The sequence below is a fragment of the Anopheles maculipalpis genome, chromosome X (genome assembly GCF_943734695.1).
Source record: "Anopheles maculipalpis chromosome X, idAnoMacuDA_375_x, whole genome shotgun sequence".
NCBI lineage: Eukaryota > Metazoa > Arthropoda > Insecta > Diptera > Culicidae > Anopheles > Anopheles maculipalpis.
The window spans coordinates 6561686-6589475 of NC_064870.1; the positions used below are offsets into that span (position 1 = coordinate 6561686).

The following is a 27790-nucleotide window of genomic DNA, read 5'->3' on the forward strand; positions in this document are numbered from 1 at the left end:
CTTAGTGGATTGGTGTGTATCCCTCCAAACAATTGATGCGTTTACTAAACCGAGTTCAGTTCGTCACGGTGGATTAGTACGTGTGCAGTGTGATTGCTAACGATTCGTTTAGTTGTTGAGTGTGTTTATCATCTACTCAGATCTCACTCACCTAAACACACACACACATATACCGGAGTGACGTTAATACGTACCCGAGGCAAAGCAGCTTCATATAGGGAACTCACTCCCGTGCTAAATATATCGTTTTGTTGTTGTTGGTTCTCCCTTTTTCAACTCACTTATTCACTCACACAGCCGTACAAACTCGAATACTCGCACCCGCCATACTCTGTTCCCTGGTAACCGAGGGTGCCGCGGCCGCATCTTCTGCCATCGCTGACGCGTGAGCGCAATTGCAACTGCATGCGAGCGTACTCGCTCGCTGCACTGCTGCCAACATGCTCTCCTACATGCTGCCAGTCGAGGAAAAATCGCCATCCGCAGCGGCTGCAACGCGTAATCTAAGCCTTAACCTGACCACAACAACCGCCACAACAACCACAGTCGTTGGTGGAGCCGGCAGTGGTGTAGGAGGTGTGTCCGGATCTGGTGGTGCTACGATCGCGCGCGAGTGTAACACTGGTTCGTCTATTGTTGGTGCCAGCACATCGTCCAGTACCGCACAGGTGCGCTCCATCATCAAACCCACAATCAAACACGGTCCCGCGAATCATCGCTATCAGCTGATCGGATCTGGTGCTGCTGACGTAAAGCTGCACGGTGCAGTGTTGGCCGGGGAGGTCCGTCGCCCAGCCCGTGCCGCCGGACACTGGCAGGACGAGCAAGAGATTGAGGCGGAACTGTGCGACGAAAGTACGAACCTGCTGGCCGGTGCTGGTGCTGGCGAGGACGAGGACGAGGACGTGGACGAGCGGGAGGTCGGCATTGACGATCGGCCACGGCGCGCCGGTGCGGTGAAGAGTGACAAAAACTTTAACAATCTCATTGTGGTGACGAACGGACGACACGCGAAGCCTACCAACGGGAATCATGCTGCACCAACGCCCAAGCTGGCTAGTGCACTAAAACCGACGAACGGTGTGACGAGCGGTGCGGGTGATCCTGCTGGTCGTCCAGGCAGCAGCACCAGTAGCAATAGTGGCGGTGGTGTTAGCACCAGCACTAGCGGTGGTACCTACTACAATGGCTACATAGCCGTCAGTGGCGACAATGACGATGAGCACCACCGGATGCTGGTCAGTGCAAACAATCTGCGGAATACGAGTGCGGTTGATACGCGCCAGGAGTGGACCACTGCCGGGCAAAACGATACCGGTGACCATCGGCTTGTCACGAGCACCGACCCACCGAGGTCATCTTCCTCCACCTTCACGAATAGTTCACGGAACGCCACCAACTCCACCACCACCACCACCACCAACGGCAACTGTCGCACGATGAACAGTCTGAACGGGAACCTGATGGGGACGGAACCACCGGTCGTTGCGCCATTGCCGCTGGAAACGACCGAGCTGGGCGGTGGTACGGCGGACGTTTCGCTCGGCAGTGACTCGGACTCGGCAACCGGTGCCGGTGGTTCCGGGTCGGCCACAACCGGTGGCGGCAAAAAGGTGAAGCTGAACAAGCTCGGCGGCAACAAGAACGTCACACTCAAAAGGTAAGTGATATTTGGGCTATTGATCATTATCCGTTGGGTTGTCAGGGTTGTCTAAATGGCGTTCGACAATGGTGTACTATCAGTTAGATTTAAACTGCACTTATAGCGCCAATCATCAGGATTGGTGTTTTGCGAATTCAATGTTTTATTCTGGATGTATCTTTAGCACTCGAACTCGATCTCGGTACGCTAGACTAACTATCGAGTAATGGGCAATTTAACACGGCGGATGTTAAGTCAAAGAAACCAAAAATGACTCGAGATTGTACTGTGAGAGAAGAGGAAGAGATGGCGGCCTTGGCGGTCTGATAACTGTAGATCCTCGAGCAACTTAAGCCGTGACCTCATACGCAATCAAAGCAAGGCCTCATTGACCTGTATTGAAGAACAGTGCTATTTTAACGTGAGATCTTGCTCCTATTCTTCATACAAAACCAAAGGTTTACATCATTTGTATCTTAATATAAGATGGGGTCTCTTAGCCAAGGTGTATACTACACTTTTGGCAATAATTTGAACTCCACCAAGAGAGCGAAAAAAAATTCTTATCCAGATGTTAATCAACATGCTGATGACTAAACAACACTTAGTCACCAGTTCACACGGACCTGTACCATGGAAAAACCACAGGAAAAACGAGTGCTAGTTGTTTTGAATTTCGCCTTCTTCGTAAATCCTTGGATCCCATCCAAGGACTTACGCACCATATGCGTTTGAGTTGGCCGCGTTTGATGTTTGTATTTGATTGAAGTTACTTTCGGCTAAAGCAACTATTTTTGGTACAATTCAGTTCCAAAATTTTCCCAACCCATGTTGACAATTGAACTTCAAAGATTCGGTAGAACCCTTTTTAAAAAACACATGACACAGATGTTTGACAGGCCTGTTTTCTTACATCAAAAGAAAGGCGGAAAAAAATGAACCTACTGCTCGAAAAAGTGGTCCTGGCAGTCGTCCAAACCATCAACTGCGTTTCGAACGAATTTCCCAATCCTAATCCCCCCTCCCCCTCCCCTCCCCATGTTTCGCACTGTGTCGAGGATCTCTTTCTAGCTCAACAACTGTTCAAGGCGCAATCCTGCAAAGCTGTAAGGGCGTGTGAGGAAAAACGCATTAGTACTTTCATCAGGGTGGGGCTGTTGCTGCTGCCAATAAAATCCGCTCGATAAGACGAAACCGTCTATATGACGTCCGTTGCAATCCTACCATTTTTGCCCACATGGCTTCTCTTTGTGGGTTGTGTCTGTGTGTGTGTGTGCACGCCTCCCTTCTTTAAGGAGTGGTTTTTGTACGGCGTTAAATAGGGCTTTTAAGGATTCAAGGTCAAATGGCGTTGATGGCGTCGTGTCCGATTTTTGTTGCTGTTATTGCTGCTGTGTCCTACCAAATTGCCCCGGTTTGCAGGACTATCTCTTGGCATCCTGCGAGCGAATGCACCAGTCAGTGTGTCCTCATGTTTAAATCTCTTGAATGGAGAGTTTTTGCTTCACTTTTTCTTTTGGCAGTACGAAGGTTTGAAGGTCACACACACGACGCGTTATTGTTCCGTTTCTTCTTTACAACATGCAGCACAAACTTCTCGGCTGCAGGGCACCAGATGCAGGTGCTCAGAATGGTGCAGTGGCGAAAGAGGAAAAAATAAGAAAACTTTTAAACAAACAACGGAAGCAGCGATGAACAATCATAACAAAAAGGTGTTAAAAGCGTAGATGACGTTTGATTGTTTTATTTTGTTTTCTCTGTGTGTGTGTGTGAGAGGTAATTAACAGGAAGGTGCTAAATATGTTCATTGTGTAAGCAGCTGACAGGGATAATTTTTTCGTTTTGTTCTAAATTGCATTTTATTTGCATTATCGTCCACCTCTTTGCCAACTTCTCCTTAAGATGACATTTTGTTTAAAAACAGAACAAAAAACTCACACACATAAGTTTTCGCACATGTTTGTTGTTTGTTTATCGCGTTGCCTCGTGCACACCACAGTCGAAAGGTGTGTTGCAGTGCAGAAAAGCAAATACCTCATCGTATACTTTAGCTGGAGCAATGTTTACGTGGAGCGTGAAATATGTAATTCGTTCAGACGTACTGATATGCACGATTAATCGCTACGGTTAATCGAACATAAACGCTGAACATTGATGGCACACTGATGATAGTTTCGAATTGCTACATGTACATGGTATTGTTGTATAATTAGCCGTTTAACTACGGTTATCGCTTGCGTATGTTTGTTTGCTTTTACAGTATGAAGTACCCGTTTAGGGATGGTTGTTGATTAAAAAGCTGTTGAAAAGTCAGGCTCATTTTGCGAACGATTAGTAGCGATTCGCTTATCGGTGAACTGTGTTTGTTTATTATGGTTAGTTGAATGCTTCAGCTCCACTGCAGTAATGCACTAACGATTGTTCTAGTTTATCCGTGACGATCCGTTGGCTGGTTCAAGTTTGTTTTGGTTTTTTGACAGCTTTTTTACGGTTGTTTAGGAATAAACAAGTTCACGGATGATTGTGTGCGGACAATATTTGCTGTTCGTCTATATTAACCGTAACATTTTCAAAGCTATTTTTATGTTTTATATTTTACATCGCTCTCGTTCTTTCTGGTGCCAAACATTTTTTTATTAGTATTATTTCATCTGGCTATTAATTAACGTTTGATAAACACAAGGGTTTTGTTTATGTAATATTGATTTATTGATTATCAAGAAAAAGTCTCATCGTTTTCTTCCAATTTAACGATGTGAGCCCTGTTCGGGCTCTCATCTTTCTTGTGGGAAGTAAGCCGAGCCTGTCAAAACAATAAATAAACAGTAAATCACCAACAACAGATAAACCTTCCCGAGCGGGTGAAAATGGGAGTTCAATTTTATTAGCTTAATTTTTGTCACGCTTACCAGTGGTTGGCAATCAAGTAACGGGACGAATATTTTTTTAGCAATAATGGCGACGTACTGTCATACTCTATAATAAATAAAAATTTCAATACTTTTTTACTTATTCCAATATTGACAATTTCGGCATAAAAAATGTGTGGCATTTTTTATTTCGTTTACCTTTATTTATTGTATTTATTTTCATTATTACGAGCAGGCCCATTATTTTCGCCTAAGAGCAAGGAATGCTGACCCTTTTCTTTACGCATTATTTTTAATCTTTTAAAATATTGCGAAGCATTCCAAACTGAAATTGTTTTAATCAATAATATACTGCGTCACTTGTTCTTTTTATCAAAATGCGACAAGGACATGCTATTTTAATGCCGATTATTTAATTATTTGGAGTAATGAAAAATGCTGCTAGCTCTCCATACGAACTTACAGCCAAAACTAGCGCAAAAAGCATTGGACGTTTGTTGAGCAAAAAAATTCTATGTATTGGTGATTTTTATACTGGCTGAAAACTTGAAAAGTCTTGGCCTAGTTTAGTGGCAACAGTGGATAGCACCATCCGGACGGAGCCTTTATTGATTGCAAAAGAGTTTAAATTGCCAAATATGTAAAATTATTTATGTTATTACCACAAACATGACGATACGGCTACGTGCCGTCATACTCAATACATGAATACCACAAACATCCTTGGAAATAATTTATCTTTCAAAAAAAAGGAAGAAAAATTAAAAAACAATTTTTTTGAAAAACATCAACAAAAAATGACTTGCTAGATAATAACACAGCTGGCGTTGCTGTTGATTCAAAAGAAGAAAAATTGCCTTTGCCGACCCCTGATCTTGAGCATTAGTTTTACTGAACCCCCCCATACTGGTACTGAACCCATACCTGTAGATCAATCGGATTGGGGATGTCGCTCGTGTGCAATAAATTACGTCTCGCGGTGAATGGGGCAGCACTTTGCCAACATCCCACCATGCCAGCTACCAGCAGGAAGGGAGTAATGTTCGACGTACATAGAAAAAAAAAAGAATCGCCCAAACCTCACAAAAAAAAGCACAATGCTCGTAGGATGATCGCGAAACGGCACGCGAATTTGTCAACTCGAGCCCCTCTGTGGAGCGATCATGCATGCGATCGTGAATGAGCTGTTGCTTTTGGTATGGGAAGACCTCCGGGCTTGGCGCTCTAATTGGAACAAATTTGTTGGACTTGTCTGTTTGTTTGGAGGTGTTTTTTTTTGTAGTTGTTGCTTGGTCGTTGCTTGCTTTGTGGCCCGGTCTTATGCAATCGTGTGAACATGTTTTGCGTGTTCTACGGGTACGACGAATTCACTCGACAGTCAATATTGAAATACCGTCCATTGTCTGTTGCTACTATGCCCTAAACGTTGCTGGGAAATTGTCGGAAGAATTTATATTTGTTTTAGAATAAAATTTCGTAATTAGTATATTGAAATAGGGTGCTGTACCCCTGCCAAATATTTTCTAGCGTTACACCTTTGGTCATTTCCAATTTGTTGCTCGGAACATGGATGTTCTTTGAAGCATCCTCTTCATATTCGTTCCTTCCTTCTCATATAAACAACGAAATCAACCAACGCTTCCCCCCACAAAGTGACGCCATACATACTGCCCATTGCCTTGTTTTAAAAATCGCTTGCAGAGTGAGGAAAACCTCACGCATCGGGCATTATGGTGTGGTGTTTACCACCTCCTGCTTGGGCGGGGTGATGGGCCGAAGCATAGGAAATCGGTTGTTCCCGCTGCACGGGTCCAGCTTGCTCAATCGCATTCTCTGCAAAAGCCGTGCTTTTGTGGCCCTCTTTCACGCGTGCTAAACGTTAAATAACGAAGAAAAAAAAATGGTAGCAAACGGTGCAATGGTGGCGCAATAAAGTGTGTGTACCGACACTCGCTTCGAACCCCTGTTTTGATCGAACATTTGAAGCGCACGAAGAGGAGTCCAATTTCACAAGAGACAGGAGAAAAGTTTGGCCGAAAGGTTGTGTGGCGTTAGTTGGTTCTTGCCGGCGGAGAAAGGGTTGATGATGCGCTCGTTGTCGTTGTTTAGTTGAGGAAATTCGATGAAAGAAGCGGCACCGGGTTACCGTTAAACTACATGCACACGCATAAACAACCGAACTTCAGCCCCAGGTCAAGCGCTCGGTAGGCTTTTCTTGGTAGCGAGATGGAAACGATTGCCGTTGGTAATTTTAATGTTGCTGGGGTGTCAAACTAGCGCGTGATGTCCACAAGTTACTTTTAGCGAGTCGTTTGTGCTTACCAACACAACATGCATCAAGACTCTTAATTGCAGTTTAGTTCTAGATCGTTTCTGGAATTGGGAGCAAACACCAGATCGGTGATCTAGGGCAAATTGATTATTGGATCAAATGGCTGGAACTGATCAGGCCACATCTGCACAACTACTGAACACTAAGCGACGCAATTGTTGGGCAGTCCGGTACCATTCGGTGTCCCATGTGGTGTAATGTAAGTACTGGGAGTTCTGGGATTCTCTCTCGTCCCCTGATAGTATTGAGTGCTGAGATTTATTCTGGGCTTAACAACCTGCTACGTTATGCCGTTCATTTTATGACTTGGGTCTGTCGTACCATCGGTCCACGCTATTGGGGATCCGTTATGGAACTATGGATGTTCAATAGAGTCTCAGTTTCGTCGGTCGCGACAGGTATCTTGGGATAAAAATGTTTCTTCAGGTGTTAATACGACCGGTTGGCAGCCATCACTTATTAATTTTGGGGAATCAAACATCCCAGTAAACAAACTCGTTTTCTAGGTGTCAAATTTGGCTTGTTTGTTTGATGCTGTCTTATGTAGCATCTATGGTGTGGTTCATGTCTATGTTTTGTTCGAGAACTGCTTTAGATGTACCGCGTTTCTCAACCAGACATCGAAGATTCAAGGTTGATTTTTAATTTGTTTTTAAACAGAGATCTCCATCTTAGAGCTCTGCTCCGATCCCTAAGGATCTTCTTTTTCGTGGCTTAAGAATCTTATATGTCACGCCGGCCATCGACTGGCGTATGAGACTGATTGATACCATGTAGTTGGAAAATCAGTCCTCACTACGAGGGAACTTTTTCGATGGGATTTGAACCCCGGTCCTGTCGTGTGAAGACAGGCGGCTGTGTCGCTTCTATCACCGTCCCCTTCGCTAGGTATATTGAAAGCGGCTCTATGTAGGGGCTCTACCTCTTGGAAATTATTTTTTTAAATATTCTATTTTCTATCAAAGTTACAAACTATTCCACTAACAACACATCAAAGAGCTAATAACTCTTGTTGATAGGTGTAGTTTATTCTACGCATCGGTAAAAAAAACACCCCCTCAAAACATAAAACATAAAAAAAGGGATTTATTATTCCGGATTTGAATATTCCGGTGTTTGACAGCCCTGGCCGGAATGTTCCGTACCCGTTTACCGTTTCCTGCATACCGTGTATGTATATTTTTTCCGCTTTTCTTCCCATGTTTGCTTGCTCCACACACTCGCATTCATTATTGCCCAGGTGACTCACCACCAGCACTCCACCTCCCCAACATCTTTCCCATCCCGTTTTTCATTATGATGTTGGGTGAAGCGAACGCAACTCGTCGAAAGTAAAACAAAAAATAAAAGAAACTGTTTAAACCTGGAAGTTAGCATACAACAGGCAAACAACAAGCAATAGCATCAACAAAAAACCCTCCTCATTCCAATTGGAAAACTATTGGAGAAAAAAAAAGGTAATAAACACCCTCACACCCCATGTGCTTGGGGTTGAGCATCCCAAAAACAAGCACACACACACACACATACCTCCGCCGGCCGTTGCAATAAACAAGAAAATTCAATTGCCAATTCAGTTTGGGATGTTGTGTTTGTGCGTATGCATGCGCATGCCTGTTTGTGTGTGTGTGGTTGTGGGTGTGTGGATTATCGTAAAAAAAAAAACACACACATACACAAAGTGAACAGTTCAGCGAAATTCTCCACGTTCGGATCAGCTGCTTAGACGTAAACAGGGGACGGACAAGAAATTTTAACCGTGTATGCTAATTTGGCAACACACACAAAAAGAGCAAACAGAAAAGCAACGAAAATAAAACCACAACACAAAGCCAGGCGATGACATCAGTTGGTGCCGCGTTGGTGTTTTAACACCAAACGCGGAGGGCAGTAGTAGGAACCCTGCATGTTGTGGGCAAATCTATTAAAACGATCATAAATGAGATAGTAAATGATATATGCATATGCTTCTTAAAAAACATCAAGAAAAACACTAACTCCTAATCCATAGCGCGAAACGTGTAAGTATGGGCGCCATTTTTGTGTCCACCCAATTAGAGCACGTCGCTACGCGCCATGTTTGGAGCGTCTTGAAGATATTGTCAAAAATTCTGAAGCACTTGGCGGGCGATGGCGGCGATTACTGTCGTTTGTAGTAGCGTCCTATATGGAGCTGCTGGTATATCATACAGACGTAATTTGCCGACCGAAATTATGCTCTCCGTCTCGAGACATTCCATCTTCGTTCGTGATTGTGTGGTGAGTGGCGTATCTGCTTATGAATGCGAAACAACCCGAAGAGTATCACTGGATGACAGCTATAATGGTTGGTTAGTATGATGGTTGTGATTTTTGGAGAGCACATACAGTTAACAATCTGCATACAAATCTGTAATGTGTTTTAGGACTAATGCGCATTTCATCCTGTTGATTGCGGTGTTGCGGATGTTTGGAGTTAAGAATGTTTTTTTTCCTGGACAACACGAGAGCTTCGTCGATATTCATTCGACTCGGGTGTGATGCGTAACTTTGGTATCTGTAAAACAGCTTGATGTCCCACATCACTCATTAGTCTGGTTGCTCTATGTCGGACATTGTAACGATTTTCGTACCATGCAAGATCTGTCCCATCATCTTCATAAATTGCATTTTTGCATTGCAAAACAAGCTAGTAGAGAAAATTATGGGATAAAGGGTCAACTAGTGCTCCTTCCCGGTGTCTGCCTCTTGCACTTCCCTTCTTTATCCCCGCAATTGTCAAAATAGCATACCAAGTACCAAGTGCTACCGAGCAATCTACCCTTACTGTTCTGTTGATTCGCTTCGCAATTGTGATGCGATCGATCGATTGTTGTGTTTTGCACCGCTACACACCCTCACCACACACTGGATCAGTTTGCGCGAGCTTCGGTGGGAAATGGCGTCGTGGTTCCCAGCAACAGCTGCATCAGCCAGACCATCCCATCAGAGCAGAGGGAAGGTGAAAAATGCTTCTCACCAACTACCGCCACCGCTTCACCGTAACCTCAGCGCCGTTAATGGGGCTTTTCCGCTCCGGACGTTTATCTTCCACAGCCCGGTGGAAATGGTTGTCTGCCCGCCATCACATTCTACAGGCTGCAACGCTTGGCAAGTCGTCGGCACGTACCCAGCTCGTCTCTCAATGAGCACCGACCGGGTGAGGGAAGGGAGGTACGTTGATCTGCTTGCGATCGGTTTGTTTAATGATGATGATGACGATGTTTGCTGCTGTTATAGAGGGATTGTTGGCCGGTTGGCATTAGAAAGAAGACGATGGATCTACTTTCGCCCGGAGGAAAATTATTGCAGTTAACCGCTCTTCTGCCTCGCGCTTGATGCCTTGTGGATGACGGGGCGAAGCAAAAAAAAAAAAAAAAACACTACACTTTCGCCCGAATGCGCGCCCCGCGACCTAGAATGTCCTGGGACGGGTTTTGAGCAGCCGCTCGTTCGTACGCTGATCGACAGGCACGGCGCGAGGCGTATGATTTAATTGCAGAGTTTGCAGTCGTGCTGTTTTTGTTGTTGTTGCGTCTCTTGCTTGGAGTAGGCTTCTCCATCAAGTTTCCGCTGGGTCCTCCGAGCTTTGTAACGTAGTAATCGTAGCCGTCGGAAGAGAAAGAATCACATCTCTGGAGCCCACTAGCTGAGGAGATCCTCTCAACCAGGCATTAGGTATTAGGTTTCTACCGAGGGGTAGAAAGTCTTCGCGTAGACATTGAAGTGCTGCATCCATCGGGCATATAATTGTGATCGCTGGTGCACTGCGTTAGTACCGTCCGGCGTTTGTGCATCAGGTTCATCAAGGGGTTCGGTGACACTTAACGTTGTCTCGATAGAGACTTGCACGCTGCCAAGATTGACGCGTTGTGCCGATTAGGTTCAATTATCATACATCTGATGTGTCGCCTGACATCAGCTGGGAGATGGGTTTGTTGTTTTTCGCATTTGTGGCGGTGTGCAAGAACACGGCAGGGAGAGATCTCTTCTAGATCTAGCGGGTCTTCTCCGACTGGTGCGCGCGGGTGCAACAACACGATCATGTCATCCTGATGCTCATCAGACTACCGCCTACACGTGATCGTTCATTCAATTGATGCACTTTAAACCCAATCCCCGAACGCGTCCCCACAATGCCGGTAAGCAAACAATAAACATCTCGCCCAGCTGGGGCGATCCGTTGTAAATGATGTCAAATGATGCGATGGTTTCTTTGACTTTTTTTTTGTGGGAGTGTTTGTTTTTGTAAACCTTAAAAGAATTGCGCCTGTGTTGTGTATGTCAACTACCGAACGTATGGCAATTATTCTCTCGGGTGTTAATTAACCCTTTCTGCTGAGTTGTCATCACCTTTGTCATGTTAAGTTAAACCATCTGCCAGATCATCGGACCAGGCCAGTCAAAAGAAACGAAAAAACAAACAACAAAAATCGCTAAAGTTTTATTTCTCTCGTAAATTGACATTAATTTGATTGGCAGTGGTGCCAGACAGGCAGCATTTTTATAAAGCAATTAATTTTTCTATCACATCAGAGCCAGTTTACTTTCCTTCATCATTTTTTTTCCTCATTTCCTTTCCCTGTGTCTGTTTTCGCATGCAAATAAACCCGCCGCCGTGTACTCTCCGATGTCCGTTATCATAATGGTGGACCGGATATTGATGATCGATTAACTTGCTCGCACAATGAACGATCGAGTCGTTTGGGTCGTTTAGCTTCCACCTCATACATCTCTATCCCTCTCTCGCTCACACATTCCTTCTCTCGCTCGTTACGCTCCATCAAAAATCGACGTCGACGTTTCTGTCTGCTTTTCACCGATTATTGCATCTTTCGGTTCGATTCGAAACGGACGCAGCATGTTTTGTGGGTGTTTTTTTTTATCTTACCTTCTTTATCACACTAAACCGTTTCAAATTTGGTAGGAACCCATCTTCCCCAACTGCGACTGCGAAGGCCTCTGAGTATGGGCCGCCGCGTGAATATTTCTTTTCCGATTCGAGCGAGAACCGCCGCGTGGTTTTGTTGGTAGTGGTGTCTCGTGAGAAAATATAAAAGAAAAGTAGGCATGATGGGAAGGCAAATCCGAGCTGTGTGAGCTTTTCCTTTTAACCGTTCGTCTTCGTCTCCCTTCACACCTTCCCAAAAGATTGAACGTCTGCACGAAATCGGAACGGATCGATGCCGGCTTGCCCGCCCTCACCTTGAACAATCTAGCCCCTCCATCATCTCCCTGCCTACGTTGCGAAGCCATTATTTCGCTAGCCAATTCAGGCGGGGGGGGGGGGGGGGCTCCTGAAAAATGTGATGGAGAAAGTTCTGCCTCCTTCCCCGGTGCTCGTGTTTATCCCTCACCCATCCCACAGCCGATGACGGTGCTTTTGACAGACACACGTACTACAATTCATCACATAGAAAAAAAAAACCGAAATAGCCGTATTAACAACTGTTACTGAGCACATCTCAGAAAAGCGGGACCATTATATGCCGTGCTCTACTAGGTCTTCTACGGGGGAATCTGCAGCACTCATTTTCATGGAAACCATGTAAAATGTCTGGAGCAACTAGTGTTACCTTTTTTACTGCCGTGTTTGGCAGCACTGACATCCGAAGATGTGCTATGGTCGATCGTAACGCCAGCGTTGCCTTTTGTTTCGAAGCGAATCTGCTGTGCGCTTATTTAGATAGTCTTTCCCATTTTCTAACCTCAAAAGTGCCCGTTGCACATACAATTGGTTTTGGTTGAAGACAGGTGGGGAGAGATAGAGGGTGATTATCGTTCCTCCATTGGCAGCTGCTACGTCCAAAGGCTAAGGCGCGAGAAGGAGCGCGGGGTGGTGGTTGACCTACGACGTCTAGGAGATTATATATATATAAATGGAAGATATACACGAGTAGAGTTATCCGCAGACGACTTTATTTTCGATGGATACTTATTTTTAGCACCATTTCCCCATAAGTGCTTTCCGCCCCACAAACAGCGTTGTGTGGAGTTAATCGAAAGCATTCAGTCCAGGGCATAAGCAGTGGCGATACGAGCGTTATGATCGATGCGTTCGACTAGTGTTTATATGGTATAGTTTGAAGGTTGAGTACAAAAACCTTTCCTTTCCAACTTTGAAGTAAACAAAAAAAAAATCCTATTTATGCACTCCGCGTTCTGAAAGAAAAAGAGGAAAATAACGAGAGAAAGATAGAGAGAGCGAACGATGAGGAGACGTGTTTCGTATCATTTTTAATGTAACGCTATCAGCACATGCTCACGCTCACTGTTAACGTAGTCAGCTGGCAGTGGCGCCATCTATTGCAAATTGCCAAAAACCAGCAAAACAACAATCAAATTGTATGTTGGTTGCTGGAGAGTTGTGATGAATTGTGACGTAAGGGTCCGATCTTCTTCTTTTCATTCTTTTACGACCTTCTTGGATAATCAATCCTGACACTATGGGTGTACGGAGCCGGAGGATGGGTTCCGTTATTCCCACCATTATTGAATTATTCAACATGATTTACCTTCATAAAAACTGGATGATCAACTGCTTATGTCTCGGATGAGATTTGACGCCGGTACCTTCGTGGCAGCATTTGCTGCCCTTACCAATCATACCACCAGGTCACCCTGTGACCAGACGTGCGAGATTACAGTTTTAAACAGCTAAGTTTTTTATTTCCTCAATTCGTATTGCTTAATTCGTATTGCTCAACATTCTCGAAGAATTTCTTCAAAGCGGTCCAATAAATCCTAGTGAAGAAGAAGGAAACCTCGTGCCATATTTCCGTATTTTGATACCAAATTCATGTGTTTTTGCATGCGCATCCAACCATTAAAGCAAATGCATTCTGGTGCACTCGTAATTCATTGACGCCCCGTGCGTACTCGGCCTAGCTAATCCAGTGCCGCGAGGAAACACCAGAATTCCGGTTAATGTTTGCCGTATCTTTCCGTATTCTATATATTTAGAAATAAAACATTAACTGTTGCTTTATTTCCTTTTCGCCTCTTCCCGAACCTGCCAATATGGTGAGGGATCGAACATTGCACCATTCCATTCGTCAGTGGAAATATTTGTGGATGATTTTATGTTGTTGTTTTGCTATTTACTTTCACTCACCAGCCGGCTTGTTTCCCTTCCCAGTGGTTTAGCGAGGGGAGGTAGGCTGATAAGGGAGGCCGGGAAGGGCACGCGCCAAAAGTTTTCGTTGCAGTTCGGGCTACCGATTCCAATTCCGTACCGGAATGCCGCCAGCCCGGCCGCAAAACGGTTTGTTGGGATCTGAAATTGAATAAAGATAAATTTAGCATCATTGCCGCCCGGTGCTGCTGCTGCTGTTGCTATTACTGCTCGTGATCTGTTGCGCTATCGCTTTCGCTCTCTCCCTCTCTATCACTCGCTCTCTTTCTTTTTCTCACTCTCCTGAAGACGTTGCCCTTCCTTTAGCAAATGGAATATTGGTTGGTTGGGTTGCCTCAAACGTTTTTTTTTGGGCCCCCTTTTTCCTTCGGCCATAATGTTCTCAAATCCGGCTGAAAATCCACACACACACACAAACACAGCACATTCCGGGACGCGGTTTCAGTCGCGAAAATCAAAATGTCATAAATGTAAAATTTAGCAAATTGTGTACGAAATGCTGTGGAAAACTTCCCCGGCTGGAAATTGGGATGCGGGGCGAGAAAAAGGGTAAGGAAAGCTGGTTCGTGCGAGATGGAATGTAAAAGATGGGATTTTATGAGCTCATAATTTGACGCCATCCGCCAGTGGATGGAGAGATGGACCGGGTGCAGCAGTGGATTTTCTTCTCAATTTGTATACAGTAAATAACTTTAACACTGGTTGCTAGCTTTAAATTTTGGGAGTAAGAAAAAGGTGCCTGAAAGAACGCTATGGTCGTTACTATTTCGTAGTTGTGATTGTTTATCTTGATGTGTTTAGAAATTTAGTTTTTAAAAACAGATCATTAGCAGAACATAAATCAAAATTAAACCGTAAAGTGCATAAAATGTCTTTCAATTTAAATGCATTTTATCTGTCAATTTGAATGTAATTTTTTTTTACTGGATGATTAGTGTTTTTACTGCATAGACATAATCATAGAAACGAGGATCAATAACCGTTTTATTGATACTAAAAAAAAAGCATTAGTATTTGACAGCTGATGTGTGACAAATGCCACCTTGTTGCATACTATTTTCTAAAATTGACAACAACTAATACTACTTTCTTGATCAAGTTCTAGCTACTAGTAAGAATACTAGTTAATAGTATTCTTGAGATTTAAAATGATTCCAGTAAGTTTGTTTTGGTATGTGTATGGCTGTAATTGTGAAATTTCCCCGTAGACAGGAATCCAGCTACGTGTAAAATTGAGCTAAGCCAAACCAGAATTGATAGATTAAGACCTCTCGAGGTTGTAGAGCCAAAGAAATAAAAGACCTTGTGAAACCTGGAATGGTGCAAACTCTCACTCGATACAAAGTTACAGGCAGAAGAACTAGGGACGGACATTATTGCTTGAAGTATCTAATTTTATAGCTGCTGTAGTACAGTTGCTATAATTGCTTACTAGTGTTGCTGATACCACGTAGTTGGATAGTCAGTCCTCACTACGGGAGGACGGTCCTGATGGGATTTGCATTCTGGTCTGATTTTTCTGGTTGATTTTTAAAAGATTTAGAGTGAATTTTATCCCCGAAGCATGCTTTCCTTTCATTCGAGTTTTTTTTTTTCAAACATTTTATGCTGTTTTTAGTAGATGTCTGTCTGTAACGTGTTTGTTGTTGCCTAAGGCATGAGTAATAGATATCCACGTCATCATCGGCTACCGTGCGTTCTCTAACCCATCTGCCCTATCTGATTTATGGGTTTGTTATTCCAGTTTGCACAAAGTTAACGCACTTCGCAGTCTGTTGTGTGCAGCGCAATCGCATCGAAAACAAACCGCCAAACAGCAATAACAGAAGCGTAGCAATAAAATCTATTCCAAGTATTTTCAAACTTTAACGATCGTGTTTTATATGTGCCATTTTCCTTCCTCCGTTTACCATCGCTTGCAGAGTATCGTTCGGCTCGTCCAAGGGTTCGATGGTGGAGACGCTCGTGTTCGAGACGCCGACACCGCTGCCCGAGCACGCCGAGCGGGAGTTCTTTCAATCGCCGGCAGTGCTGGCCGGTGCCGGGCACACGACCGTGTACAGTGGCAGTAGCGGCCCGCCCGGCAATCTGGTGCATCATCACTATCCGAGCACGGGACTGTCCGGGCTGCATCATGTGCCGCATCACCATGCACCGGCGCACCATCACCATCATCACCATCTACAGTACCATCCGCAGTATTCCGGTGGCTACCATCCGTTGGACGGTGGTACGGGCACGGCAGGACCGCACGATGACAGCGGTATCGAGCTGCAGGAAGAGTAAGTAAACACATACACAAATACGCAACTACATGTAGTTCAGAGGGTGTCCGGAGGGAAAGTTGTCTGGGTTGAAGTCGTCCAGCACACGAAACGTGTGTGTGTGTGTCTGTGCCGCCATTGGGCTGGCAAGAAGGGTTCTTCCCATGCGTATCATGTTCAAATATCACTGATGTGCGGATAACTCTTAGACGAGCCTTTCCCACCGACAACGACGGCGTGTATATAAATGAAGGGAAGCAAATGTTGAATCAACGAAATGAGAGCGAGAAAAATAAAACGCTTGACTTGACGTACGACCGTTCGCTCCAGCCGGGCCGGGCTGTGCACAATGTACCGTGCCCAGGGAGGTACGTGTGTGGACCGGGACGAATGTCAGCATAATCAACCATCGTTGAATGGCAACACAATTGCAACGACACGCTGACATAACTCTAGCCTATTGGACCGGAACCATGCAATTATGTTGAATCGCTTTTTTTTTGCAACGAACGGGATAAACCGGCCCAGAGACGAGAGTTCCGGAGGTCGAGATCCTGCTGGTCGCGTAAGCGGAACCCCAGCTCGGCCGAAACGGAGGCGGACGTACCGCAGGAAGATCAGGTGTGGAAATGATCCACACGTAGTGTGTGGTCGGTTTTTTGACGGCCATGCGCCATCTTTGGTACTGGTGAATTTTAACCAATTATGACAAGCGTGCAGTTTGTGAAGAATGATTCTAGTTGGAGTGACATTTGGCGGAACGAATGACGGGCGACATTGTTTTTGGTGCTGGGGACTCTCGCAGTTGCTTTTATGAGCGCCAAATAATTCCGGTGTGAGTAATTCTATCTGACGCACGGACATTGTGGTGACACCGGTGACATTCAAGTATCTAACGTTGGACGAATAATCGAGTGCTGGTACGGGGGATGTCTGGCGCCGAAATTGATCCACATGCTTGCCGATGGTCATCAATCATATGGATGTACACGGACCCCACCGTTCTCTGTATTTTGTTTTTGTATCTCTGGCGATATACTGATCAGAAAATTTAATCATTATATCATCATTTATCGTCTAGGGTTCGTTGGTTTTATCATCTGAATATTCTACAAAGGCTGCCTTTTGGGTATACTGTATCGATTGGCTCTAGTATTGATCGGTTGACAATGCTTCCTTGCATTGAACTTCATGTAGTACCTTAAGTACTTTAATTAGCCAACTCCTATTTGTATTGTTTACGTGTGTATGACGCTATCCAGAACGTCCTTTATAGCTGAGTCAGTGGAGCATAGCTCTCCGAGCAATATCTCGAAATAGCTATGACCTTGGCCACAGTCGCCCGTGCTGGCATAACACGTTCCAGACGCTCCCGATCACTGTGGAGCATATGCAAAAGAGCTAAACTAAATAAAATTCTCGTAATTGACAACAGATGTCTAACCTTGCCCGCAGTGACCTATTACGCGGTCCTCGGTGCGCGTCTTCCCAATTGCATCCACATATTACTACACATCCGCTGTATTAGATTACGCGCGCCTGGTTTCCCATTTGTTCATGGTCAACAAGAAACTTCATCAATTCCGACCACCAACGCAACCCAAAACGTCAGCAGTGCTTCAGCTAGTGGAAGTGTACATGCAACTGCTATTCTCCCCCGTTGGCGTGTATATGAGTGGCTGTGGTATATTGAGAGTGAGTGCGCGACGGTTCTCTCACGATTTGCTAGTAAAATCTAATTTCGTTCCCACGTTTCCTTCTCTTCTGGCCGGTTGGAGCAAGCGCATTCGCGTCTGTTGCATCACTTCCAGTGAGTGCCGTGTACAGATGTAAAGCAGAGTGGACTGTGTGTATTAGTTTTGGGGTGGTTTTGCAATGTTTGACCAATTTCTGACCTTCCAATGAAAGGGGTGGTGCGGCCTTAGGTGAGAGGCTTAAAACAAACGAATGTGCTCGCAGCGGGAAGGGCAAACAAAGTCAGTAAAACCCTCCTTGCCTAAAGTTTGTGGAGCGTGTCCAGCTCAAAGTAATTCTCCACATCGAATTATCTAAATCAGAGCGATCGAGTTAATTTAAAATTGTTTGGAAACAGGATAAAGGTGTGGACTAATAGTAAAAACGGTTCACTCATTTTGTAATGGTTTTTTTTTAATTTTTATTGTTTCAATATCAACGATCGTGTCGTGTATCTATATTTTTTATAAATTTTTCCTCTGCACGCGATTTATCTTGTCGTGATTACATAATATCAGAGATAAATATTTGATTTATTTATTTCAAGTTTATTATGACAGTTCAATGGCTTACTGTCAGAAGAAATAAATATAATCTATTGTTGTATCCTTCATATTGAATGAATTAAATTTCATTCAATTTAAATTTCCCGTTTTTTACTCGACAAAACACGATCTGGTTACACCACCTGTTTCATATTTTTCAAATTTTGTTTGTCTGTCCCTTTTTATGTGTTGGCCGTTCCGATTCGAACCTAGTGCCTTCTGCAATTTGAACCAGTTCCGTTCCGTTTATTTTTTTTTTTTCAACAAATTTCCCAACACTAGTGCCGAACCCTGGTCTAGCATGACATAATCAATTAATCTAGCGACCGTGTTGCCCATGGAAACTGTTACTGTGAATCTGTGCGGTGTTGATAAACGTACCGCATCTGGAGCGAGCACACCTTCCAGTGAGTGCTTGAGTGCAGGACAGATCATTAGAGCAGAGAGGGAAGTCCGTCGGGCACTCACTGGAAGTAGTAGAAATGTTTATTGGGATTTCGGATAGGCATGAAAGAGGGTGTCGGGCGGAATTATGCTGACTTCGTCGCTCGTACGCACCATCCCGAGCATGATTCATTCCCTCCAATGTTGTATGTTTGCTTTTGTTTTCGCTTCTTCTGCTATGCTTGTTTTTGAACGCAACCCCTAATGGGTGTGTGTATGCGTGAGGGTTGTGTGTTTGCACACACACTCACACCATCACGAGCGGGCACACACACACACACGCTAGCAGCTTCGAACGAGAGAGAGAGCGTGTGTGGTGAGGGCGCCTCACTTGATTCCAATTGTGGATGGGTTCACTGTGTTGTGTGTGCCCGTGTCGAAAAGGGTCGAATGCGAACGAAAACACAATCAAATCTAGCGGAATATCGTGACGACGTGCATCTACGCCTAACAACCCCGTGTGTGCACAGCAAAAAGGCCACTCGCTGCTCGCGTCTGAATAGTTGTGCAAAACGTGTAAAGAAGATAACAAAAAACGGTTCCGTTCGCTTGCGTCGGTGTTCCTGCCTGTACGGTCTGGCCTGGCAACAACCGGAAATCCAAAACCCCGATTGCCCGACTATTATTGCCCTGGTACGTACGGTACGGGGCTTCGCATTTGGGTTTGCTAGTTGTTGTTGTTTGCTGCTGTCTTGCCCTTTCCGTTTGAACGCGACGACGCCCCGGAGAGCTGCCGGGAACGGACGCGCTTGCTGGCGGTGGCTCCGGGTGTTGTAGAGCGGCGCTTGGGAAATAGTCCTCTGGTAGCGTTTGAAGTAACGGTTTCATCCAAAGCCTTTACCCTTGGTGTGTACAGTGGCAGGTTGGCGGCAGCTTCAGCTGCCCTCCAGTTTTGTAAGGTTAGCTCCCGCATGGCATCTCTTGTGATCGAAGTTTTCCAACGAAAAAAAAAGCCATCGTTTAAACGCGATTTGTGTTGTGTGTGTGTGTGTCTTGCGAGTGTATGGATGCGTATTTTAGATAGTGTGTGAAAGAGATAGAGCTTACTTAAAACGGATTCGTTCCGGGTGCAACGCAAAACACAAGGAACCATGGTAATATAACCTCACCAGTGCCCGAAAAACAAAAAAAAAACAAAGGCAATCCTAACCTAAATTTAATAGTTATCCCAGTGCCTATATCACAGTCGAACCGAACTCTAGTGTGTGCATTATATTGCCTTCTATTAAACGCTTATTGTATCTGGTGCATGTCACGGCTTCTGCTGTATCTCAAGCCTCTTCAATCAAACCTTTGGTGCGTCTCCTATACGCCACACAGCCCAAAATGCATGCCTTATGGTGTGAGTGCCCATGTTGGTGAGCAAACGAGTGTGTGCTGTAAAATTTACAACAGTGGTATGAAAGAAAGAGAGATAGGGTAGATAAACGTAATATCTATTATCATCCACCAAAACGAAGCCAATTATCAAACCCATAGACACGCACACACGCTCTACGTAAGCGTTTCCTACGGTGCAGCCCTCCTCGATACAGAGAGCCAGATGCCGAGTGTGCGAAGCAATTGCAATCAACACATTCAACAAATGAGATGCACGACCACATATGCTCACAAGGATCGGCTAATTGGCGCCATAAATCCTGCTACAATGGCAGGGTGACCTTACCTGTATAATCCTCCCATATTCGGATCTTTGCTGTGCTATAAATGCGTATGTATGCGGGCGCGTAGGGTGACATTTGTAAACCGTCTGTGTCGTATGCCCATGTACCGGTGTTGGTGTTGTTACTTGGATGCCCGCTCTGCTACAATCCTTCCAGTAGTTTAACTTGTACGGGGATATCTTCTCGAGCACTTTGTTCCTATAAAACAATAAAAATAGGATTAGCGATATTTTGTACCGTCGTTTTGCAGGTTCCATCAACTGAACGGAGGTTGTATAAGGAGGGGAGGGGGGGGGGGGGTATATCGGGATATTGGGGATCGGTCACTCAAGCTAGTCAGCGCGCACTCGATACGCGCCTGTGCTTATGCACTGCCCTATGCTGCAGCTGCCTTAGCACTTGAACGCGGGACACATCGAGGCCCTGCCCTGTTGGAACTCTGCTCTCTGTCCGCAGTGGACCGTACCGACCACTCCGGGGTACGTGCTTCTTCATCAAACCGCAGCCCTCTAAAAGTGTGGTTCCACTCGGACGCTTTCGCAAAGAGTTTCGCTGTTCCCGGCGCGCACAAACACACACCCAACGGTGTACACGGTAAACGCTTGAGAAGGCTCGTTAGCAACAGCAATCCCAATAGTACCAATACCCGCCAACTCGACGCCGTTTTGCACAGAAACCTTTTCAAGGTCAAACAACGCGAAACCAATTGGCGAACCGAGTGATGAAGCTCCCCCAAGGGGTTGTCTACCTCACATACACAGAGAGAGAGAGAGAGAGAGAGAGAGAGAGAGAGAGAAGTGAGAGAACCACACGCCTATACGCCATCCTAGGTCCAATGAAGGCACACAAGAAAATTCTCCTTTTTTTTTTTTGCCCTGCCATCATCAACATCCAATCTTTGCGGAGATTGGGTTGAGAGGCAGAAAAGAACAGCGTGTTGCGGTAGTTGCACGTTTGCAGTGTGTGCCATTTATACCTAGACTACATACACCCTTCAATTCGGTGCATTTGTGGTGAGGTCCCCCTGCGTTGCGAAGGGATTGCCATCCGGACGCGAATTTATTACTGTAAGGAAGGAAGGGATGGTTTTAAGGGGTTTTGTTCGTTTTCCAGAACGATTCGGACGAAGGAAAATCCTTGCCTTTTTTTTTGTGTGCTCTGCCCTTCATTATGCAAAAGTTGTCCTTTTTAGGTCCTTTTGATAAGGAGCTTCGTTTCTACGAGATCGTTTTGTTTTTCTTTATGATGCGATTTGATGAAGCGAACAGAAACTTCAATTTCGTGTTATGGGTTGCCTCATTATACGTCTGGATAAGGAGACAACTTCTTCTAGCAGCCATTATTCCCAGCTTGGTAGTCATCAAAGTCTTTTTTTGCACCGATTAGCAGTAGTTGTTCCACTTTGGTTTTTATTTTGTTTTATCTTATCAAATTCGTGCACAAAACAAAGAACCGACGCTGTGATTGAGTTTGGATTATGGATGGGTAAATTTGCGATAAATGGATTGCAGTGACAAATGAATGAATGCTTTAAAAAACTCAGTACGCACTGTGGGCGCTAGTCTCGAGTTGTGGGAGCATTTCAGACGTTTCGTCTCGATTGTTTACCTTGTTGGGCAGTCCTAAGCCTGTCATACTGTGGCCCCAGAAGTTGGCTGAAGCTCTCTCATATAGGTTTAAATCCTGTTTTAAGCTGTTCAGACAATTTTGATTAAACGAAAAACCCAAACAGAGATATGGACGAATGTCTACATCCATAAAACCCAGCTAACCTTTAAGGCCTCTTATGGGATAATCGAGAATAGTAAGTAACAGGGTTTCTGAGGGTGTCCTGGTAGATGAGACGACAGCGTCATCAAATCACATCCGTACGGCTCCTTCGCAGTGAGGACTGACTATCCAAGTACATCAGCTACGGTATCTCAACAAGTCTATTAAGCCATTCGATGGTCGGCTAAGAAAAAGAAGAGATGGCTCAAGATGAAGCTGACAATTTCCAGGAAGAACTGGGCTCTACTTCTCTACTTTACTTTCCTGTACAGATATAATTCAGTCCTGTGATTGCTGAGACTGATCACTTGGTCAAGCTTCAGCAGTGTCCCGAAAGAGCTAGGACCTATCTCTGCACCCAGAATTGACTATCCAGTTACGTGTAACGAAAGGCAGAGTTGGTACATCGAGACCTCACGCGGCTTTAGCGCGACATCTCTTACCATACGTTGGCACCATCGATTGTCGGACATTGATTTGACATGCATACACTTGATAATGACATTTAAGAGTGTCATTGCTCACTCGGTAATCCCATCCTGATATTCGTAACTTGTGCTGTCGTTTGCTCACCAACAGTACAAATGCTAGTCGAAAAAGATGACTTTCAGATATTACTCGTCACCCACCAAACGATCGGGTGGGTGTGGGGTACGTTGGCTGCTAATGAACACCATGGCGTGGTGATTATGAGCAAGCCGCGAGAACACACGGAGAATGGTGAACCGTTTGAGATTAAACTATTTTTAAAACCTTTCCATCCAAACAGTCCTCCACTCGTGGCACTCGCCGTGCCACACACGGTTAAGCGAGATGCGCGCACACACACGGAGGCGGTTAGCAGGGTGGTATTAACAAAATGCACAAACTCTCGCCTTCGTTTGTCCTCCTGCCATCCTGCCATCCAGCTTTACCCAGTTGTGCGGGACACAGTTAGAGACCCGGGTAATCGGCACGTGCGTCTAATGAAAATCCCCATTCCTCGTGAGCGTTTCGTAGTGTTCTTCCGTTCCAAGATGGAAACACCACCAATATGCACGGTATGGGATGTGGAATTGTAGAAATGGCGCATTTTATTCGCCCAACTGCGCAATACTGTACAGGCTGGATCTTGCGCGCTTCCTCGTGCAATATTTGAACGGGAGGGCCAAAGTTTTGGGAAAATCGCTTTGTTTGTTTGTACGTCCTAGGCTAACTAACGGGTGCTGATGGTGATTGGGGGTCTGAACAAGGGGAACGTCTTGCGAAATGCGTTCGATTTTTACCCCGTTTTTTCTTTCGGATTAGCACGCGCGTGGCGGCACGCTTGAAGTTGGCCAGTGTGGTGTAACTGCGCAGTTTAAGCAACACAAAATTATTTCTCCCTGAACGCCCGCCCCTGTAAAGTGTGTTATCTTGATGTATCTCACTAGAAGTGATGGGATGCTGGAGGGTTAGGTTTGGTGGTAGGTTTGAAGGGAAGGGTATTTTGATATATACAGTAGTTCGAGCAGGAGGAGCAGCAAGCTGTACCCTTATGGCATCATCTTCGATCGATCCAGAACTCTGCCTGAGCGGAAGCAAACATCGGTTAAGATGTTACATTGTGTTGAAATCAGCTTTCTTACGTCATCTCCTTGCATCGGCTCACCACAATTGTGCTATCGATGTATTGAGAAAAATAACATTGCACTCGGTCGTTAGTGACGCCCTCTAGAAGTTTAAAAAGTGATGAAAATGTTCCTAAAATGAGCATCAAATGTCATTGACGCAAAATTGATGAAATTCTTGATAAATATTATTTTTGGAAACGCAGGACAACGCAGCTCTAAAGATTCGGAAGGGACGACAACAGATGTTTATTCTGAAGTGGCAGGACTTCTCCAAGAAATCTTAATTCAGAATTTCTGCAAATTCGCATGAAGAATGCGTTACGCCTACATATCAGAGCTTATTAACCTTGGGCACCCCGGCTCCGCTATAGCTCCAGTATAATCTCATCAATGTGCACTACGTTATAATGTTGCAAAATGGGTGCAGTGGACGCTTTGATGATGATGCACAGTAGTGTATGCCTTCATCAACTAATCACAAGCCTCATGTCATACCATGCTAATTAAGCCCGGTTGTGTCGCTTGTGTTGTTGCTGTTGTTCTGTCTCGCAAGACTTGATAAGTGAAGTTAAACAACCGGGTGCTCCACCTTTCCGTTCTACAGGCTACAGTCATCCACCATCACCTCCAATCCCACACAAACGCACTCACACACACGCACTCCTTCAATCTTAAATATGCAAAAATAGTCTCCTGGAGGAAAAATGGTTGTAGAACCGTCTGATGTGATCCATTTTTTTTATTACGACTGTCCGCGATCTCTTCTTAACTTCCTTCTCGACTCGCGGTCATTTGGATTTTTCGCAAACGCCACTTCGTAAGTAGGTGGGAAAAGGAGTGCCAAAGAAAAGAACAAGAATGAATCCAAAAACAAGAAATACACACAAAATGAAGCAAAATTGACGTAGATGCTTATAAATAGATGCGCCCAGCGCCATTAGACAGCGCTCAGAACTCCACTCCAAATGCATATCATCGGACGCGAAACTGACGCTCTGGCGCTGGCCACGGCAGATCGACAGATCCGCCGAATATGCAAACACGCACATACACACAAAGACACACACACACATACAGTTTGCTGTTCACATCAAGTAAACATTGCAGTAACCGGATGGTTTTCGTTAGGCGATTAGCAAATGTGCAGTCAATCGATAAGCTAATGAAGATACGATCTGCTGATCTGCAACTCCATTATAGCGTTGTAGCATTTGCTCTGCTAAGAGTAGACGTATGTGATGATCTATGTTCCGTAGATCGGGGAGAGCTCTTGCGCGTCTAATTTATGAATCCTAGAATGCGATCCTAGAAAGTGATGTTGTGTTTTCTATACAATTTTCATTGGCGCGTTATCGGGACGACTCGACGCACTTATCCGGACGCTCCGGATGGGTGCCAGCATCAGAGCACTGCTCTGACCATGTGAAGCAATATTGGAAGTTTTCGGCGGAGAGTTAGTAGACAGAGCGTACCCTCAAGCACATATACAGACGCGCTCCTAGCTCCTTCAATCCTCCGCCGTTCGCTTGTGCCGCTTTATGGCTGGTGTTGTCATTACGTAATCGCAAGTCAAGTTGATAGAGAGTTATGGCACGCCAAGCATTTTCTTTTTTTGCTTGGCGAGAAAGCACCCTAACCTCTGGAAGCGTTACGGTACAGGCGCTCATATGCGAGGTTTACGAGGGGGTGCTGGGTGCTCATTTTGACGTCAGCTTCCGTTCCCGGTTGCTTTGTTGCGGTATGTTTCCCTTTTTTTGTGTTGTTGTTGTGCCCCATTTGCCTCACGGGGTGGGATCCCTCAAAGATCCCCTCCCCCCTCTCCCACTTCCCCTGACGACGACGACGACGACTCCCCGGGAAAAGACATAATCAAACGAGTACACAAAACCCACTGTTGTGGAGCTATGTGTATGTATAGCTTTGGAGCGTCGATGAAACCTTGCCATATTCTCTCCGTGTGTTTGTGTATGGTTTGTACGGGGCGAAACTCTGCGCTTCCGATGAGATCATACTGGATGGATGCGTGGAGCAGTGTGTAAAGTTGAAAGCAACTCCCCGTGAGCGGTCCGGGGAAGCGGTTCGCTGCTACAGTTGTCAGTGTCCACTCGTCTCGCTCCGTCGCTAACACCGTACAGATGCTACAATCCGGTCAAATTTGGTGAAATAGTTTTGAGCTTCCCCATAGTGCACGAACTCGCGGACGTCAAAATACAAACTTTTCCCCGCGTGCGCTGACCGCAACCGCCAGTTAGTGTTGTTTGGTTTTTTGTGCAAATAAGTCGCCCTTTGGTGGAGTAGCCCGTGCCCCCGTTTTCGCTACAGCAGCAAAAGTTTCGGCACCCCAAAACAGGTACAGGTTTCGGTAGAGTTGGTGGAGTTTTGTGATCCGAAGCATTCCCCTACACCTGTTGTTGGATGTTTACACAGGGTTTTGTGATGGGGATGGGAACGTTGTCTGTGATGTGATAGTGGAATTAATTGGATATAGTGTCGTTCGGGATTGGTCGATGCGATTTCTCATCGCTGCGAGTGCCCAAGCCGTACCTTTTTTTTTAAACAACAATATCTAATATGGCGACTTGTTGACATAGTTGCTAGGATTATCTCACCACCAAACCACCACGTCAGCCGTGTGTCTCGCTAGCCTTGTATCGCTAACTTTAACTCTCTGGACGAAGCACATACATTGATGCAACAGTGCTGCTCCAAATCGGTGACATTCAATTCTCGCTCGCTCGCTCCAATTATCGATTCTTTACGGTAGTGACCCTTACACCTTCCCAATACACCCAGTCAGTCGGTCACTGATTTTGCCGACGGCAATCAAACCGAAACGATGCAGGAGAAACGCTGGAATAGTACGCTAGGGAGCAGCCCTTCTGCTTATCCACCACCGTGTGTTACCATGCGCCCAATTAGTCCGCTCGTAAACGCAAAACAAATAAATTGTCCAAATTATGGCTCACCCAGCCTCGTAGCGTTGCAAGGCCCATCCCGGGGGTGTGGTGCGCTTCAATGCTCGTACCAGCTGCAAATGATATCATTGCTTGCTACAATGTTTGCTCGGTGTAAAGTTAACGAATGTTTGCAAGACAATCTAATCGATACTATCTGACGCCATTTTTAAATACTATTTTTACTTCTTGAACGAACGAACCACAAATTTGTTTAATCGATTATCGGTCCCCTGATTCCATTAGATGCATCCGGGCATCGTTAAACGTAATCGAATTAAAACAAACCGAACTGTAGAGATATTTGCGTGTCGTCGAGCGTGTGCGTGCGTGCCGTTTGGTTTGGCTCTCCCTGGCACGGTCACCATTACTGTGTCAACCATGGTAGCCGCGTACAACGCGTTCCCTCTCGGTACATTGTGTTAGTGGGTCACGCAGGGTTTGTCGCCAGCAAGTCTACGCTTCACACACTAGGCGCAAAAGGCGTAGGGAAGAAATTGCGGTACGATTGATTTCTCTCCCACCAAAGCATTTACTTGGAAATTTGTATTTGTAAATAAAAACGAAATAGTGCAGAGTGTTGCGGTGCTTTGTTTGTTTTGTAACCTACGTAAAAAAAATTGTCACACTTTAGATCATTAAAAAATGCGATCAAAAGAAAAATCACAAAAAAAATTTTGGAGCATCCGCATGCAATTTTGAAAACGACCACAAACAATCAGAATATATTTTTAGAATTATAAACCATTTTCGCTTTCAATATCGCGTCCCATGTGTGGTGTGTACACAAGTGTGATTTATGTGCACCGATGAGAGTGTACTTGAA

General features: G+C 45.1%; 2 protein-coding genes across 2 annotated transcripts in view; one reads left to right on the forward strand and one right to left on the reverse strand.

Moving 5' to 3' along the window:
* The window catches only part of LOC126560403 (BTB/POZ domain-containing protein KCTD5), a 121254-nt gene that overhangs the window by 56759 nt on the left and 36705 nt on the right, over positions 1–27790 (reverse strand). The window lies entirely within an intron of this gene.
* LOC126568595 (mucin-19) overlaps positions 373–27790 on the forward strand; it is a 42035-nt gene continuing 14617 nt past the window's right edge. The window contains exons 1-2 of the mRNA XM_050225098.1: positions 373–1660; positions 15920–16279. Of these exons, the coding sequence (XP_050081055.1) occupies positions 441–1660; positions 15920–16279 (1580 nt within the window). The 5' untranslated portion in view covers positions 373–440. The remainder of the gene's footprint in view (positions 1661–15919; positions 16280–27790) is intronic.